General features: G+C 43.9%; 1 protein-coding gene across 3 annotated transcripts in view; it reads left to right on the top strand.

Annotated features, from left to right (window-relative positions):
- SMAD7 (SMAD family member 7) overlaps positions 1–16,726 on the top strand; it is a 41,644-nt gene extending 24,918 nt beyond the window's left edge. For all 3 annotated transcript variants that reach the window (XM_008166041.4, XM_065598713.1, XM_065598712.1), the window contains one exon: positions 14,743–16,726. In XM_008166041.4, coding sequence (XP_008164263.1) covers positions 14,743–15,281 — 539 coding nt within the window. In that variant the 3' untranslated portion in view covers positions 15,282–16,726. The remainder of the gene's footprint in view (positions 1–14,742) is intronic.
- The last annotated feature ends 3,299 nt before the right edge of the window (positions 16,727–20,025 follow it).

The raw sequence follows: 20,025 nt of genomic DNA, 5'->3' as shown, positions 1-20,025 counted from the left end.
TGGTTGTACCTGGTGTCTGAAAAGCCTGGGGCAGGGACAAGAGGGGCAGGGATGAGGGTTTCAGGCTACACAGTGTGGGATGGGATCTGTGGGTGGGAAGATTATTGTTCTTACCAGAATAAAATCACACGTCCAAAATGGATTTTGAAGGATTTATAGCAAATTACTTGAAAAGACACCACATGGGAGCAGTGTAAGTGCAATATCTGAGGGACATGGAGAGGGGAGAAAGAGAGGTTGAGGTATGTGGGAGAAACAGAAAGAACTAAGAGAGATGGGGCCAGAGAAGAGAGAACCTGTCTTCAGAATAACTTGGGAGTGTTTTGTTATTGCAGTCCAAGATTAAGTGCTGCCACTTACTCAAGCCAGGTCTACCCTAGGAGTACTTTGCTGGGATAGCAATACCGGCGTATTGTACCAGCAAAACGCTTCTAGTGTGTATGCAGCTTATACCAGCAAAACTGAGCTTTTCCAAGCTTATTCTAGTACCCATCCCCCCCGCCCCCAACCCCCAGAAGCAGTCACAGGACACACCTCATCACACCGCTGACCAACATAGCAATGCCAGCAAAAGTTTGTAGTGTAGACCTTGACCCTAAGTCAAGTCTCCTTTCCTTGCATGGGGCGGCTCCTTATAGTACAAGGTATGCACTCACTGGGAGAAAGGGTGGCAGAATCTCCTGAAGTTGATAAGCGTGTCACTTTACAAAAAGAACAGGAGTACTTGTGGCACCTTAGAGACTAACAAATTTATTAGAGCATAAGCTTTCGTGGACTACAGCATCCGAAGAAGTGGGCTGTAGTCCACGAAAGCTTATGCTCTAATAAATTTGTTAGTCTCTAAGGTGCCACAAGTACTCCTGTTCTTTTTGCGGATACAGACTAACACGGCTGCTACTCTGAAACCTGTCACTTTACAAAGATATGGATCAAATAGTTTGTAGCAAGAGCACTTCATGGAAAGTAGAATAGCTGAACCAATGACACTAGAGAAAACTGAGCGTGTCATTTATACTATTTCTTTGACAGGGTATGAAATAAGAAAATTTGCTATAGCTAAAATATTTTTTTTGCTGCATGGGTTTCCCATTCAGATGTATCAGAACGATACTAATAGGACTTTGGTGTGCGCATCCCCTCTAGCCCTTATTGTTTGTCTGCTCAGCTAGTCAACGGTGTGACGTAAAAGCCTATGCAGCAGTGGTTTTCGACTTTTTTTTCCATTTGTGGACCCCTTTGGAAATTTAGACATAGTCTGCAGGCCCCCAGCAGTCTGCAGACCACAGTCGGAAAACCACTGCGATATAGGACAGAACCAAAGTGTATAGTAGGAGCTTCTTTTCTGTTGTCTGAAATCCTATCACATATTTTTTAAAGCCTTTATTAACGGAATTTTCTCTCTCCTTCTCTCTCACTACCACTGACAGCCCCCTTCACGTTTGTTGTTCTTATCCAAACACAGGGTTCATTCCCGTTTAGGGGATGGGGGTGGGTAAGATTCCCACCCTTGCTTCCCAGAGTTAAAATAAAACAAAGAAGAAGATTCCTGGATTTTGGGGGGTTTGAAAAAGAGAGACAAATAAAGAAAGTTCTTGAAATTAAAACTTCAAAAATAATTAGGCTGACTGTATACTAAACAACAGCAAAGAGGCCCATTTACTGTAAATATTATGAATGGATTTGGCTGACTCTAGGATCCCCACCCTTCCTCTAAGGCTTTTCTCTGAGTTAAGTTGAAATTCGGCCTTCAGACAGCAGTACTCTATAATTTGCATGGCTGATGAGGCCCAAAGCCTGGGACAGAGGAAGCTGGAGTCAGCTGGCTCCTTTCTAACCACTGGAGACAGGCAGACAGGCATTTTTGGTGTGTGTGTTTTTCTTCTAGCTCCAAACACACTACTTACAAGGGCTGGTGGCTTCTGCTTTGCTGGCTTTTAAAGAAAATTTAACTGGGCATAAAAGAGTTCTTCTCTTCTTGGGTAATTTTTAGCACTAGTAATTGATTAATCATCATCATCAGACAGTAGCAATGACTAGTTGTACATTTATGAATCAAATTTTTTGTTTGGCAAGAGCGAGAGAACCCTGCAGATTTCAGTTTCAGTTCTGTTCTTGTCTGTTCTTGTCCCCTATCCCTTCCCTCCCCTCTCTTTAATTTGTATATTTAAAAAGTAGATTAAAAAGCTGGCATTGAGAATGTAGCGCAGTGTTTGACCCATAATGTGCGTGTTCGTTTTTTTTAATCATCCTACATTTTTCAGGCTTTAATTTCCTGTGTTGAAGACACACTTCTGGGGCCCTGTTCAGCTGTTGAAGTCGGTAGCATTCAAAGAGAGCTGGCCCATGTGGTGACACTGTTACAGTTCAGGATGTCTCAGTGTTTCCAGTCTGAGTGTCTGCTGTCTGGGGCCTTTAGATAGAACTCTGAGGAACTCATTGACCTCAGCCCTACGGCCTCACAGGAACCTTTTTTTTTTTTTTTTTTTTTAAGCAGTGTCCACCCAGCCCCACACTTGAATTAACCCATTGAGTTTTTGGATTTGAATGAAAGCCAAAGATTTAAAGAGGAAAGCTCAGCCCAAACCATTATGTTTGAGGGTGAAACACTGGGGGACATCACAGAGTTTCAGATACCTTCCACCCATAATCATATCTCAGAAGTCACGCTGGCTCTGACTGAAACTTGGTTGCGGTTTCACCATAATGTTTGCCAGCCTTGGTGACCATTAGAACAACCTTTGGGCAAGTTTCAGGTTTGCATCTTCTAAACCAGGCAAATTTCACTTAGTTTTGTTGTGGAAGTTTTGCACAGACCTGATAATAATTAACAAGGGCATGAACCAGGATCACGGCTCTGATCTGGGAAGTTCATCTCCAGATCTGCACTTGGTGCTTGACCCCTTACTCCATAATGGCTTGACCCAAAACCTTAATCTGAACATCCTCATTAAACTTTAAAAGTTCAGAGCTGAATCTAGACTTAACAGCTTGGCCCGGCTCTAGAAACTAAACTGTCATAAAAGCTTCACATACTGACGGCAAAATCCTATAGTCCTTCCTCAAGACAAAACTCTGATTGAAATCAAATGGGAGTTTTGCATGAGTAGGAATTTCAGGCTTAGTGTTTTAATAGAACAAAAGGTTTTTTTTACACACTAAAAGATTAAGTTAAAAAAACCCCCACATAGTTTGGAAAAAAATATTTCCATTTTATTTTCCCTGAATATGAAAGGGAGCAGAGAGATATTTGTCTGGGCAGATGGGCATCTCGTTAAATAAGAAAAAATTCCTAAGGCTCTTTAGCTTGCAGAGTTACTGTATATGCTGAGTAATAAGAGCTGCCTAATTAGACATAGACACACATTTACGGTCTAGCCTGTCAATCCGCGGATTAAGGACTCCATAAGTACCCATTGACACGATAGACTGTAATGGCTCCTAAAGAGATGTTATGGTCTATCTGTGTCAATAATCCACCGATTAAGGGCTCCCTAAGTACGTGTTGACACGACAGACTGTAGCAGCTCCTCTAGAGTCTATTGTGTAGTGATTCAGTTTCCATGATGCTGCCCCATTGGGGGCTGGTGATCACTACAGTTTGGGAGCTTGTGTACATATCAAGATTGGGTTGGGTTTATTATTGTCTGTGAAAACCACAGCAACAACAACAACAACAGGAATTTAACACGTCATACTCTCCTAAATTAGCCTTTCAGAAATGACCTGTGCCATCAAGAGTTAGCTGTCTGCACTGCCCTTGGGGTTAATGGGGTGTACAACGGATGGGGTAAGAAGTCTTTGAGAGCCAACTCTTCTCTTGGATGTGTGTGTGTGTGTGTAGCCTCCATTAAAATCATTGGGGGGCACCAATATACCATTCAAAAGGCAGAATTTGGATTATTTGATTTTGCCATTGCTAGACAAATCAGATGCTTAACCCAACACTGTTAACCTGAAAATCATTTACATGGGAACATTTTGTGCCTCCTGTTTTTACAAGTAGCCCATCCTCCACCCCCAAAATTACTAGAAAGATCGGAAAGGAACAGAAATGCCCTTTTTTTACCCAAGCTCACTCGGTACATTAGCCCGCACTGTGTGTATAGGCAGTTTCACTGATGCATCGTTCATGGTTATTTGCACTTTCTGCTGCATGTTACGTCACTGCCATACACTTCTCTCAGAGCACACTCTTTTCCCCAGATTGTGCAAAAGGCTGTTTACCATTAAGAGCAGCAGCAAAATTGAGGCTGAAGAGGCAATAGGCAGAGAGGGGTGCGCAGATAGGTGAGATAGGTGGGAGATGACCATGTTTGGTGAGGTTGCTCACTGGTCTTGCTGAAAGAACTTACAAACACGGGCAAGAGAGCAGAAAAAACCCTTATAATGGTTTAAAAATCAGACCTTGGGGACATGCTATTTAAAGGTCTCTCTGTGAGAAAGTGGGATATTTTAGACTAGGTTGATTTCAGTGAATTCGAGCGACCCTCCCTTTTACATGAGTGCAACATAGAATGTATTTGGAAGTAAATGCATATGTGAAAGCTGAACAGGCATATGCATGAGAACATGGAGTACTTTCGGTAAGATCGACGTCGCATTGGGCACTCTTCTTTGGGTGGGGAGAGATCTGTTGGGAACGCATCCTTTTTTATTCTGCCTCCATGGCTGTCTATTGATCTGGTCTGTCTGTCTGGCCAGGAAAAGCTGGTCATGGTGTAGAGTTCATGAATGCCCCTCCAGGGTCAGCCGAAGGGGATTACTTGAGAATGACAAGATGCTTCCAGTCTGGGGAGGAGCAGACTGAATTTCATCTCAATCTTGGACCCCCTGGGAGGGTAACACATTGTGCTTACACTAGTCCAGCCAATTTTTTTAAACCTCATATTAGTTTTCTGTGTGCTGGAAGGGAGAAAGACGGATATGGGAGGGAGCATTGTTTAATGGAGCCATTCTCAGCATTTTCCATAGCCCATCACCCCATGTTACAACAGAAAGTTTTGGGGGCTGGCTCCCATGTAGCCAGAAAGAAAGGCAAGGCGATCACAGCCCCCTGAAACTTGTTTGTGGCTTCCAGGTTAAAGATCCCTGATAGAGTGTCTATAGGTGGGGGCTGGGAGTCGGGACTCCTGGGTTCTAGGCCCAAATTTGCTACTGATTTAAAGTCTGTAGCAGATAAGTTAGGCCTGGTCTACGCTGGGGGTCAATCTAAGATACGCAACTTCAGCTACGAGAATAGTGTAGCTGAAGTCGACGTATCTTAGATCGACTTAGAATAACTTACTTCGCGTCCTCGCAGCGCGGGATCGACGGCCGCGACTCCCCCGTCGACTTTGTTTCCACCTCTCGCCGAGCTGGAGTTCAGCAGTCGACGGGAGAGCGATCGGGGATCGATTTATCGCGTCTACACTACATGCGATAAATCGATCCCCGATAGATCAATGGCTACCTGCCGATCCGGCGGGTAGTGTAGACATACCCTTAGCCTTTCTGTACCTTAAGTACGGGGGTAGTATCAGTGTGTCTGTGATGGCCGGTAAACTCTGCGCCAATGACTCTGATAGAGGCACTGGGAAACTAGCAGCTCTTCCTCATCAACTTTTTATTTATCATTTCAGGGTACATTGTTCAATAAAGTATATTAAATTTGGCACATGTTTCATATAAAGTCCAACCACAGTATCATGGAGAAGGGAAGCAATAAAAACACCTGAAGCCTTGAAAATCTAGACAGGCCTCAAGGAAAACTTTAGGGTCACATATAGATTGTTAAAAAAACTAAGAAATCTAAATATTGTTTAAAATAGTTCTATAACTGGAAATATAATAAAGAATTTAATGCAAACAGCACAGTGAAAAGAGCCAACTAAGGTCATTTTAAAACTTGATCACAAACAAATTCATACTGCTAATTTCAGGCAAGAGGTATTATTACAAAAATCTTATAATTTTAAAATAAATTCAGACAATCAAATAGAGGGAGTAGGGAGCTAAGATAGCGTATCCTCTGCAAGACTCACTGTTTTCTACAGAAGTGAACTAACTAGCGAGAAGTTACCTTTGCCAAAATAATAATTAAAAAATAGGTATTTTCCCACCATCTTTGTGAACTTTTCATGGAAACAAAAATGAGGCCTTAAAATCTAAAGACAGAATTGCCACTCATAGAGAGCCTACATTTCCTATTTCATTCATGTGTATAAGGAAATATATCAACCTTGTGTCCGAACAAAGAGAGGTTACCTCTGTGTTTCCCTGCAAACAAAATATGTTAAGAAAAATAAACTATTGGTTTGTTTGCATTGCCTAGAATGCCCAGGAGCTTAGCACTGGCAAGTCCTGATTCCTGAACTGAAGAGTTTAAAGTCAAACACAGGCGTGGGGAAGGAAGTAACATTCTCCGCGTTTTACATATGGGCACTGAGGCAGAGAGAGAATAAATGACATGTCCAGGGTCACACAGGAAGTCTGTGTCAGAGCTGGGAATTGACCTTAACTTTTCTGAATCCAAACCCAGTTACTTAACCCCACACACTGTCCTTTTTCTTTGGGTATGTCTGCACAGCCAGCCTCAGAGCCTGGATCAACAGACAAGGGCTTACAGAGCTTGTGCTACTGGGCTTATAATAGTTGTGTGGACAGTGCTTTTCAGTTGCAGCTTGGGCACTAAAGCCTAGGGCGGGGGGGCGGGGGGGAGTGGGGTGGGCTTCAGACCCTGAGCTCCAGCCTGAGCAGCAATGTCCACACAGCTATTTTTAAGGGTGGAGCACAAGGCCAAGTCTGTTGACCTGGGCTCAGAGGTTCGCTGCCACAGCTGTAGACACACCCTCTCTGGCAAATGTTCTAGCCCTTGTTGAGAGCACAGATGCCATTTTCTTATTAGGGTACAACAAGGTTTAGCTATATATGGGCGGGATTACAATCCCCAGAAATTAAAAAAAAAAAGCTAATACTAGTACAATTTAGTCAAAAGTTTTTTTTCAAAACCCTATTTTTCAACAAAACCCCAACATTTTGAGAAAAATTTAAATGAAAGCTCTTGGTTTTCCTCGGTTTTTAAGGGAGGCAACCCTCCAGATTTCCCCATCAGCTCTAAAAATTAGTGATAACATTTTATGTAAGTCCTCCCCTTTAGAATCCTGGGAAAACCCAACACAAGCATGTTACCGATCTTAGAACAATGTTCTAGTGCCGCACGCTATGGGCAGTTGGGGTCACCCCATCAGTGAGTGGGGTCACAGTAATCCAAAATATCTTTAGGCTCCGCTTGCATTTATAGTGAGTGGGAGATCACACTGTGCAGAGTACACCATTCTGTAGAGAAAAATGGTGTCCTTCATACAGCATGAACTCAAATGTATGTGAACTCACATGTATGATGCATATGTGAAGTCAGGCTGTGTGGAGGATTCATGTTTGGGATTGATGGAAGCAATAAATCAGAAAATGGGGTCATGCAGGCAAAAAGTTTGGGAAACACTATTCTAGTGTTTCATTCTTTCTGTGAAGGTTGGGCATTGTCTTGATTTAAGACTCCCACTTGCATCTTCACAACAACCTCCTTGGTTTCAACAGCTTTTAATTTCTCTTGACTGTCATTCCTGGTTTTCTTCAGATCTTTTGGGCTTCCTCTCTAGATCTAATATCTTCACGGAAAGTGAGTTGAACTCCCTCTTTCACCAGGAGAGTGAAATTGAACTTTTATAAACCTTGTGTACCACTAAGGGCCATATGCCACAGTTTCCATAAGTTAGGGATCTAAATATCTTTAGGAGCTTAAATACCTTTGTGGGATCTGTGAATATTCTCAAGCATAGTGGTGGCTAAAGTGGTGACTAAAGAAGCCATGGATTTGGGTATATGCAAGAACAGACAACAGGGATTGTGAGGGGAACTACAAGGAGATAAAAAACCTTGTAAATTTTAGCTCGGTTTTGTGTCCCAGGAGTGGCTGAGCCAATGTATTTGTCTAGAGTTGTCTCCCTCATTCCTTCTGCTTGCATTTAAGGGACATGTTAACAGCAGGGGGGTGGAAATGAAAGCGCCCCCTCTGAAAGCTCAGAAATAAGCAATGTATAAATCTGTTCTGGTTTAAAGTTGAAGAACATTTGTTAAAACACAAAATCTTTATGGAATGTTATTGAAGTCGTACGGGGGCTAATGACGTGTGTACGGTTTTTAGAAAATACAATATCAGTATTATGTATCAGAGGGGTAGCCGTGTTAGCCTGAATCTGTAAAAAGCAACAGAGGGTCCTGTGGCACCTTTAAGACTAACCGAAGTATTGGAGCATAAGCTTTTGTGGGTAAAAACCTCACTTCTTCAGATGCAAGAAGTGAGGCTTTTACCCACGAAAGCTGATGCTCCAATACTTCGGTTAGTCTTAAAGGTGCCACAGAATATCAGTATTAGCTGTGGTTAACCAGGAATCGAGAGCTGGACTGGCTGTCCTAAGGGTTTGCTTCTATTCTCCACTCTGCCATTGAGATTCACCAGGCAGCCTTAGGTAACGCGCAGAGTCCTACGTTTTCAAGAGTGGCCACTTGCGTTTAGCTGTGTGTATCTTTTCTTTGGGAGCCTCAGCACAAAATCAGTGGCCACTGTTGAAGCGTGTGGCCCTAATTATTCTGTGCCTTGGTTTCCCCATCAGTAAAGATGAGACATGCTTGGGGACATCCTAGGCTGAAAGCTGCTATGTAAAAACTAGTAATAATGATTAATATACATACAGGTAGGGAGTAACAGAGACTGGACAGAGACTGTGTTTTGTACTCTGTTGCCCTGGATCCCGATTGGGCCCCCTGGGCACTCGGTGATGCAGATCATAGTCATCAGTGACAGCAGAAAATTGAAGGGTGCTTAAAACCGAAATAATAATGTTGTGCCTCCACAGAGTGCTGGGAGCTCCCTTGACATTCAAGAAGGGACTATCCCTGCTCTGAGGAGCTTGCAATCTAGAGCTTTTAACTCCGAACAAGGACCCCAAAGTATATCTCAGCCATTGCATATGGCACCACTCAAATGGAGCTAGCTCTGGCAATCAGCTGATGCACAGAGCACACTGAGGGGAGGGGGAAAGTTCATTGGTTCAGTCATGTAACAATATTTGCCAAGTATGTATTAGCCGGAAGGCCTGGTTCTAGAGTCTAACATGCTCACAGGTTGTAGGAAGTGGGGAGTGTCTGGATTTCAGGGGTTTGGGTTGGCCCATCATAGAGCTGGGGCCAGAGTTTCAAAAGAACTCAGCTCCCAGCCTACTAAACTTTCTTGTGAAAACTAGCTACTTATTTTGATGCTTCAGTGAAGCTGAGACCTTATGGACCATTTGGGAGGTTCCGATTTAAGGTTTTGTCACGGCCATCTGTAGTGAGGCAACATGGTCTAGCAGATAGAACTCTGGACTGTGGGTCACAGCGATCTGGATTCTGTTTATGCGTGGCCTGGGGCAAATCTGTGCCTCTGTTTCCCCATCTGTAATAATGGAGATAATTATACTTACCCACCTTTGACATCCTTAGCTGTTAAGTGCACAATATTATAGATTGCAGGCACTTTGGGGAAGGGACCATCTCTTCATTATATCTTTGTACAGCACCTTCCACAGTGGGGCCCCTGGCCACTGCCACAATGCACAGAATAAGTGAAGCTTTCTGTGAAAACCTTTAGTGAGCTTCTCCACATAATCTGCCTTTTTTTTTTTTTCTTTTTTCTCACCCCTTCACACTCCTTTCTTGGCCACACCATCCAAAGGCCATACCTAGGTTTCTAACAAGAAACACTGCCTTTTAGCAGCAGCCCCAAGAGAGTTTGGGGAAAGGACGAAAAATCAGCCCACAGCTACATACAGCGTAATTGTGAAAGAGCATCTTTGGTGATTTGGTAACTTGCCCAGCAGCAAGGACACATCCTGTTTATCTGAGCACTACCTATATATTCTCATGGCTTCAGGGGTAGACATCCAGTCAACAGCATAGTCCCTCAAGCGGAAGACACTTTGACATGTTTATACTGTGTTTTGGCACTAACTCGTTAAAAAAAAAAATCCTGATTACCCAAAGCTTGTCCTCGAGGTCTGGTCACCCCATGTCATTGAAAAGCCTAGTGGGATTCATTCATGAACTTCCAGTCTTCTATAAAGGGCTGTTCATTCATAGCCAGGGCAGCTCTTTTTTTATGTGCTGGCAATTAAATAACTCTTTGTAAGTGGCAATGAGCTACTTGTTAAGTGGTCTTCACTAATGCAAGTGCAAACATGAGGTGAAATAGCCCTTTTTTCCCCCTCCTCCTGAAAGGGGTGATTTTTTATGTTAAAGAAAATAAAAACTTAAAGGAATTTCAGTGAGATTCAGCATGTTCAATGCTTGTTGTTCCAAAATGCCCTTAACTGGAGTAAAACAAAAATCGTGAGCTCCACGTATCTCACAAGTTACGGTTTGGGGTTTGTTTGTTTTTACAATATGGCTTTCCTTTCCTGACTCTTAAAAAAAACAGTTAGTTAAAATCTCTTTTTTTTTAAAAGTATACACATACAAAAAAATTATAATTAAAAAAACCCATGTGCTCAGAAATGTGTAGTAGGCTGGATTCTCACCTCTGTTACACCAATATAAATCTGGAGTGAAATCCATGGGACCTAATTGTGATCTAACATGGTTTTACAACAGAATCAGTTTCAGTGATCAGAATCTGGTCTTCAACCAAGTTACTTTCAGATTTGCACAAGTTCCATGAAGTGTTCTGTGATTAACCTAATCTACTGTCTTTACTCAGGCAAAATTCCTGCAGCCTGGGTAGGGATGGTAGGGTCTGGCCCTTAAGGCAACACCATAAGGCATTGTTGTAAAAAGAAGAGCAGGATCTAGGGAGTCTGTGGAAAGAGAACTCTACATCCTGTCTGTGCCATGAGATTTAGCTTTAAGGCCCCTGCAGAGGAGAGGGGAGGGAGCGAGAGAGACACACAGCCTGCAATTTATCTGGGCTAAGCAATTAACATAATCTGAAAACTTCTTTCACTGACGTCTGTCTGAAAATTGCTGGGTGGACTGGCGGGCTGGGAAGATGAAAGGGAAGAATGCAGTCTGAGGGATTTTCTTTCACGCAATAGGGTGTAAGGGCCTTCTACCCAGATACGTTTCCTGGTTCTTTTTACTCCTCCCGCGCAATTTCCTCTCTCTCTCCCCCCCTCCTCCCCCGTTTAATTTTTCCTTCATGGGGAGCGACTGCTTTTCCTGTCTCTTCACACAGGACAGTAGTGGAGTGTGACTTTCACAGACTCATTCCCCCCAGAAGTGCATACGCTGAGGTAGTGGCAGAAGGTTAGGGTAAAGGTAATTTGATACCCGGCTCAGTTCTTCCCAACCCCACTACGACCTCCTCTTCTCCCGCCCCTTCTCTCACTCAGCTTTTTCCCCCGTTTGCTGCTTATTTGGTGCCAGGTTTCAGTGGATTGAGTTAGATGAAACAAAGTATTGTGAGGCACCAAAGGGGGAGGTTGAAAGACCCATCGGGGCACACCTAAAAGTAGGCAGAATGAAGCCTGTAGACTCGCAAGGCTGTTTCCCTTTTACATAGCCCCATAAGTGCATTGCACCAATAGTTCCAGCCCTCGCCCCCTCCCCCCCCCCCCATCATGTTTTTGGTGAGTAGGTTGACAACAACTTATCCTTCTAGTTTCCAAACATGTGCAGTTGGGCCCATTTTTAGTAGCTGCTTCCAGCAACTGGAGAAATATTTTCCTCGCTGGCATAGAAGTGAGGAAATTAAAAGTGTGTGGCTGGATTTATTTTTTAAAAGCACAGTACTGTACTCTAAACAGACTCCAAAGACTTAAAAATGCCTGTGTTGGGGAAACAGGCATATTAATAGTCAGTAAAAAGCAGAGAAAATACAGCAACTGGACTGGCTAATTTAGCCACACTACTCTCCTTCTGTCATTCTTTCTTCAGGATTTTATTGTGCTATATTAAGGCGCTACGCAGGTTTGTTGGGAAGAACTATCAGGCATTGTATCACTAGCTGTGGAATGGGTTTAGGGGATGTTGTAGTTTTAAGAGAATAAATAAGGAAATGTTATTTATTCCTCATAACAGAACTAGTGGTCACCAAACTAAATTAATAGGCAGCGGATTTAAAACAAACAAAAAGAAGTATTTCTTCACACAATGCACAATCAACCTGTGGAACTCTTTGCCAGAGGATGTTGTGAAGCCAAGACTGTAACAGTAACTTGATGAATTCATGGAGGATAGGTCTATCAATGGCTATTAGCCAGGATGGGCAGGGATGGTGTCCCTAGCCTCTGTTTGCCAGAACCTGAGAATGGGCGATGGGATGGATCACTTGATGATTACCTGTTCTGTTCATTCCCTCTGGAGAACCTGGCATTGGCCACTGTCGGAAGACAGGATACTGAGCTAGATGGAACTTTGGTCTGACCCAGTATGGCTATTCTTATGTTGTATGTAAGAGATCTTTACGTGTGTGTGTGTGTGTGTGTGTGTGTGTGTGTGTGTGTGGATTTATTTTGGGAAAGTAATATTACTTTCTAGCTTTCAGCTCTGAACTTGCTTTTTGTTTGGTTTTTGTTTAAATAAAATATTCGAGATTAATAGGTCCCAGGTCTTAACATATCTATAAAAGCTGGAAAGATTAGTGAAGCAGCACAGAGCTGATGGACCTAGCTAGTGCTATTATGAGAGTCATAAGATACCCCCCATTTCCCCTTCCTTTTCTGTCCTTTCATCCCATCTCAATCCCAGTAGCAGCAACTGTGGCTTAGCTGCTAGCAGGAGGGATAGATTGAAAGAGGAGGGAAGGTCTAAAAGAACTGACTTTTTTTTTTTCTTTTCTTTTTTGTTAACAAATGCAAGACTTCCGGTCTCCACCCTGCCACCACAAACCACAGTCTAACTGCAGTTCAGTCAGATTTATAGTTCATCTGACGTCTGAATCGTAGCATTTATTACCAGGGTTCCAGCTATAGGCGTAAATAGGCTCTGTAAATTATAGCAGATGATCTGTTGTGCCCTCCATTCCTGTTGAGCAATGTTTAACTTGCCTTTTATCGCTCCCCTTTTGGGGGGGAAAATTATATATCAACAAAGCTTGTCTAGGCTTAAAGCCTTTGAAAGCAAAGTGATCTATGGAGTGTGTGAGGCTGTGGGTACCTTAGCCCTCATCCTGGTTTACCCACACTTCACATAGAAAAAAAAATCTCTGCGGCTGATTAGCAGCTCCAGTATTATGTTATCCACATTGATTTACTGTTGCTTAAATTGATTCGCTGCAATGAGGGTTTGAGGGTGGGGAAGAAATCAGTTACTGTAGGTGCACAGCAGTTTTCATCTCCCAGAGCATTTCACGGGGTATGTCTTCACTGCAGAGTTAACTCAGATGATAGGCAGTGTGAGCTGAGCACTCAGGTTAGCCTGGCCTAGATGCCTGCAGGGTCATCCCCGAGTTACCGTGTCTTCACTGGTGCTGCACTCATCCGCATGTCTCGCTAAGACAACTGGGGGCACATCCTATGCTTCTCTGTGCTGCAGTAAATCGAGCAGCTCTGTGATTCTTTCCCAGTGAATTGTGGGAAGGCATTGGAGGACTATCAGCACATGAGTGGTTTAACCTGTGTCCTCACTGCAAAGTGGGTGAGTTATCAGCCCAAGTGAAAGTAAGGTATCACTGCACTCAGGTGAGAGATTTTTGTGTGTGTGGCTGGAGCAGGGGGGATTAGGGGCAGCACCTTAGTAAGAGTCTGGGATAGCTGCAGTAAAGACAGACCCATGGACATCAGCTAACTACTGCCTACAACACCCCTGCAAGGTGGAATATTTCACCCTCTTTTTAGAGCTGAGGAAACTGAGGCAGAAAAGACCAGCTACTAGCAAGGCTGCAGAGGACATGGGAATTGGAGCACAGATTAGAATGGCCAGAGTTAATTGGTGCCCACCCCTGTATTTAAACCACTAAATCAGGCCTCTCTTTCCATGGGCCTGTCTACACACAAAAATTATGCCACTTTAAACTATATCAGCATAGTTGAAGAGATACAGTCCACTCATGTAGATGCAGTAACACTGATATAAAGGGACTTATACCAATGTAGTTTATTCCTGTTCAGGAAGTGGAATAAGCTATATCAGTGTAAGGAACCTTCATACTGGTATAACTGTGTCCAATTTCTACTGTTATAACTGTTCCAGTAAAAAATTGCACCGAAAATAGTCATATCGGTACAACTCTGGGTGTAGATCTCTCTCTTAATCTCTCTTTATGGTCAAAAGGCCAGTTTTTCATCTGCACAAAGTGCCTAAATCCATTTGAAAATCTGCCCCAAAGAGACTGAGAGGAGAGCAGGGAGTCAGGTTCTGTTCCTGGCTTTCCCAAAAGCTTCACTGTATGACTTTGGCAAAATCATTTAGGATAAAATTTTCAAAAGCACCTGAGTGACTTAGGAGCCTAGTAGTCCTCTGACATAGGATCCTAAGGCAAAATCCTCAAAGGTATTTAGGTGCCTCACTTCCCTGGTGCTCTCTGAGAGTATGGGCCTACATCCTTTTGACAATGGGACTTAGGCTCCGGGTCTTGGCTAGGGATAATGATAATAATCACAGGTCATTGAAATGCACTGCCAGAGCTATGGGAAGAGGGTAATCTGTAAGTGCTCAGGATTTATAAAGTTATGTTATTTATCTCTGTTGTAATAAATCTCTCTCTTTTTTTCTTCCCCCCTCTCTCTATAGATTCCCAAGTTCTTCAGGGGCCGGGGGATCGGTCACACTGGTGCGTGGTGGCATACTGGGAAGAGAAAACGCGTGTGGGCCGGCTGTATTCTGTCCAAGAGCCCTCCCTGGATATCTTCTATGATCTACCTCAGGGGAACGGCTTCTGCCTCGGACAGCTCAATTCAGACAACAAAAGCCAGCTGGTGCAGAAAGTCCGCAGCAAAATTGGCTATGGCATCCAGCTGACTAAGGAAGTGGACGGCGTGTGGGTATACAACCGCAGTAGTTACCCTGTCTTTATCAAGTCGGCCACACTGGACAACCCCGACTCCAGGACGTTGCTGGTTCACAAAGTTTTCCCAGGATTTTCCATCAAGGCTTTTGACTATGAGAAGGCATACAGCTTACAGAGGCCTAACGACCATGAGTTCATGCAGCAGCCATGGACCGGATTTACTGTTCAGATCAGCTTTGTGAAAGGCTGGGGCCAGTGCTACACAAGACAGTTTATCAGCAGTTGCCCATGCTGGTTGGAGGTTATTTTTAATAACCGATGACTTGAGACAGAGTGGACTCATGACATTATAACTACTTTGCTGCTAATATTTCCTTCTGAGTGCTTGCTTTTCATGCAAACTTTTTTGTTTGTTTGTTTGTTTTTGTGTTTTGTGTTTTTTTTCCCCCCCTCCCCTGTTTTGAGAAATAGCTTATGGAAAGATTTTTGCCTTGGTATTTCGATAAATATATATTTTTTTTAATGTGTGAATGACCAATAACTCAGAAGGGGGAGGAGAAGGTGTGGGAGGGGATTACATAAAATAATCATTTAATGCCTCTGAAATTATTACCCCAAGCGACTGGTGGAATTCAGTCACACGCTGTTTGTTACAGCTCCCTCATAAAAAAGGGTTTATACATATGTTTTTGACACACCAGAGGTCTTCTGCTGCCAGACGTCTCGTCGCCCCCTTGTCCTGCTGAGTGCGCACACACACAGGGCTGTCTTGCTGCAGCTTCCCCCTCAGTGGCAACCACCTGCATTGTCCCTGACACAGAACAAATGTATGTGCCGGTGCACCCAGGAGGCATCAGGAGCCAACGCAGCAAAGTGAAACCGTATCGTTCAGTTCCTTGCTCCTTTTTTTCCCCCCTTCTTCTTCTTTCATGTATGCTTGTTGCTTTATTTAAAGATCACGTCTTGTCACTGTTATGCCAACAGTCCATGGTGGCAGCATGGGTTTTGGAAGACGCATGCCCACACTTTGAGTGCTTTTATTGTTTTATTGATACTATGAGGAAAAAAAACATGCATGGCCCATGCTTTTCAATTTGAGCTGAGATGCAACCTTGGTGAGAAAACATAAGCCTACAAAAAGAAAGCAAACAAACAACAACAAAAATGGGGGGGGGGGGATGTATTCATGATCTTTGGTCCATCGTAACCTGCCGTGATCAGGTTAGAGCGGTACCAGTCGTATCCAGAAATGCAGTCGCTCTTTCATTTCTTCTTGAATTCATACGCTAGTATGATACTTTTACACTGTTCTTAGCTCAATGAGCATGTTTAGACCTTAACATAAGCTATTTTTCTAAATATAAAGGTTTAAATGAACAAGAGAAGCATTCTCATTGGAACTTTAGCATTGTAGTGCTTTGGAAATAAAACAAAAGAAAACGAAAAAAAAAAAGGACTCCTTCAAAAAAAACCCTTGAGATTTATTAAAGAAAAAATGTATTTTATGTTATATATAAATATATTATTACTTGTAAATATAAAGACTTTTATAAGCATCATTATTTATGTATTGTGCAATGTGTATAAACGAGAAAAATAAGAAAGATGCACTTTGCTTTAATATAAATGCAAATAACAAATGCCAAATTAAAAAAAAAAAAAAAACACGAGATTGGTGTTTTTTCTATGGGTGTTATCATCCAGATGAATGTTTTTTCTAAAGGAGTTTATGTTCCATTAAAAAATAAAAATGTACACTTGAGCTGACATTGTGCAGAGTGACTCTTTTATGGGTGGGGGTGGGGTAGATGGGGGGGGGGGGAAAGCCTACCTGGAGCTAGGTCTAAGTACCCAACTATGGGATCTAGCAGACATTGCTATTTAACTAAGGGGGAATGACTCTCACAATATGGGCGCTGCTCAAGTAGTCAGGTTTCGGAGGGAGTGTTGGCAGGTTGGGGAGTCAGGAGATGGGACATCAATTCCTGGCTCATCTGAAAACTTTGTGTGTGATTTTGGACAAGTCACTTCATCTGATCTTCAGTGTTGCCAGCAACATGCTGGATTTCTTCCAATGCTGGCCTCAGCTGTTGCTGGTTAGTGCTGCTACTACCCCACTCTGCTTCCCAGTGAGCGGGAGCAGAATCTGGACAGAATGGGAGGCAGAGCACATGACCAGGCTGGGGAGAAGAGGGGAATAGGGCAAAGATAGGGGACAACTGGCTCCACCCCCAAGCCCATCTACCCAGCCCAGACACTTGGAGATCAGGAACTTTGCCTCTTTCCCATCACAGTGGGCATATGAGCCCTCTGCCAATTACTATAGTTTCTGAGCACCTCATGCTCTTTCATGTATTTATCCTCAAAACACCAGTGTGAGGTAGAAGGTGCTGTCATTCCCCAGTTAACAGAGGGGAACCTGAGACCCAGAGAGGCTCAGGGACGTGCCCTCAGTCACCCAGGAAGGCTATGGAAGAGCAAGGGTCTTGACTCTGGTCTCCCAAGTTCTCAGTGCCATAAGCACTGTACCATGCGCTTCGCGTAGTGGTCACAACTTGGAAACGTGGAGAAAAAACATGCCCCACCTGCCCTCCATTGCATTGTGCAATTCCCACTGAAAAACAGGCGGACCGGTAGGCTGTATGATTAGCCAGTTAACTAAGGAGCAAAGGGATACCTCTTGGAGCGTGGCGTTACGGTGGGTGTCAGAGTGCCTCGTATTGCAAGTACATAAGGCTAGTGTTCAGTAACTAGCTTATTGGATCCAGGCCCTACGTTTTAGCAATGAGACTAGCTATAAGCTTTACAACAGGAGTGCAGGGAAGAAGTGGGAGCGGGGGGAAGAGATTACAAACTTTTACATGTGTATCCAAAAGTGGAGACCAAAAAATTCCAGGGCCAAGTGTTTAGTAAATACACCTTTTATCATAAAGTCTTGCACGCTGGCTAGCTAAGGTACTATGAAAATGCATCCATCCCCCTCTGGGTGGAGGGCAGTCATCAGCTAGCACAGAGAACCCCGGTCCACGAAGGGGATGGGAAATTTTAGTCCAAAACACTGGCATGATGGCTACTATCGTTGACGGTATTCTGGCATTTTAAGTGTCATGCTAAGCAGGCAGCCCGTTCCATTTTTAAGGGCTCTGCTGAGAGAGCCGCACACAATAGTTTGCCTAGTAACTCAGCCTTAGTACCTCCGGGAGGAAGGGCTGAGTTGCGTTCGACTGCGACGTGCCAGGGCAGCGAGGCTGATAAAACTGAGGCAAACCTTGGGCTACTGGCCAGTTTTGGTGGATGGCAGCTGGACGCTTCATGTTCTAAGAACTTGGGAAGCAGGTGAACCATGTCTGGTCACCAGGAAGGGTTTAGGGCAAATGGGAAACACGTTGTGACACTTGGCTGGAGGGTGACACCCTGGCCCATCTCCCTACTGCTAGAAACCATCCCTGCTACCCTTAGCTATACACTGACCAATCTCTTTCTGCCAGTTCCCAACTCAGCCCGTGGCTCAGCGGGCGTTCAGGTTAATGGAATGGGAGTGGGCCTGGACAGAATTGCCAGCAGAGATGGGGTATTGGGTCAGGCATTAAGGCACTTTCAGGCATTCAGCAGGAGGACAGGCGTATTGAGAGGGTATTGAATCATTGTGGGTGGGGGGGGTTATGTCACTTTGGTGTGTGAAGAGAAGGGAGGACAAGTTGGGGGGGTAAATTGAAGGCGCAGTATGGATTGTGCTGCTAAAGGTAGCAGGGTGGCTTTCAGGGAGGGCAATGCATGGAGATAGGAAAGAAAATTATGGTGGGGTTGTCAAATTTCAGGGGTCTGGAAAAATCCTGTTCCATGTTAGGGCAATTACTGATTAACAGCATGTACCATGTTTGGCTGCTGAGCTGATCCTGTCTGGCAGAGGCTTGGTTACAGCTGAGGGGGGCAATCACTGCTTTCTTTGAAAGGGAATTTGGCACCAACAAGCATTTGAAGCTCAACATTAGTCCCGGTGAAAAGCGGCAAAATCCTGATGCCTGAAGTCCAGACAGGTACAACATGAGACTTAGCAGTGCAGGCTTCCTTCTAGCCACCATCCCTGGGTGAGGAGATATTCAGTCTCTAGGCCTTCTCAGTTCCCAGCCTTTTCAATGACTCAGCCCTGGACAGGGATGCCAGTTGTGATGGTGTTTTTGGTGACATAGTTTATAAATGCCTAGACTAGGAGAAGCTCTTTAAGCCAGGGACTGTGTTGTCCTATATGTTTGAACAGCATCCCGCATGATGGGGATCTGATCATGACTGAACCCTCTGGGAAATACAAATCAAATATGTATTTCACTAGGAACTGACTTCGACCTCACTTGGGCGCAGTTCACCCTGGCCACCAGACAGTCATACCCCCTGATACTTGACATCAAAATAACTGTCTGTCAGGTGCTAGGTTTGAACTGGAGACCAAAAGATAAAAGGCACAGTATCCCATTACCAGCCCCCAGCCTTTTCTCTTTAAACAGGGTGTCGGTGTCAAAGTTAGTGATTCTTTAAATGCTATTGTTGTTATTCAGCCTGTCTTGCTTGATATGCTCTTAAGTGACAGCTAAGGGCTTGTCTACACTACCGCGTGGGGTTGATCTAAGATATGCAACTTCAGCTATGTGAATAGCATAGCTGAAGTCGATGTACTTAGATCTACTTACTGCGGTGTCTTCACTGTGGTAAGTCAACAGCTGACACTCTCCCGTCAACTCCACTTGCGCTCCTCGTTCTGGTAGAGTACCGGAGTCGACGGGAAAGCGCTCAGCAGTCGATATATCGCGTCTATACTAGCTGTGATAAATCGTCCCCTGCTGGATTGATCACTGCCCGCCGATCCGGCCAGTAGTGTAGACAAGCCCTTAGAGATCAAATGTTGTAGAAACTTCATTGAGACCATAATTCAGTTTGTTTTCTTAGTATTCGCTGCTGGCTGATGTGAAATATTCAATTATCACATCACAGCTTTTGCATGGCCCAATGGCCAGTCTAGCTGAGAATGCTAGTTTTTTCCTAGAGGTTCAAATTTATCTGCATGTCTAAGA

This window comes from Chrysemys picta, chromosome 6, assembly GCF_011386835.1.
Source record: "Chrysemys picta bellii isolate R12L10 chromosome 6, ASM1138683v2, whole genome shotgun sequence".
Taxonomy (NCBI): domain Eukaryota; kingdom Metazoa; phylum Chordata; order Testudines; family Emydidae; genus Chrysemys; species Chrysemys picta.
Note: the sequence above shows the minus strand (reverse complement) of the source record. Positions and strands in the feature narration are given on the sequence as shown.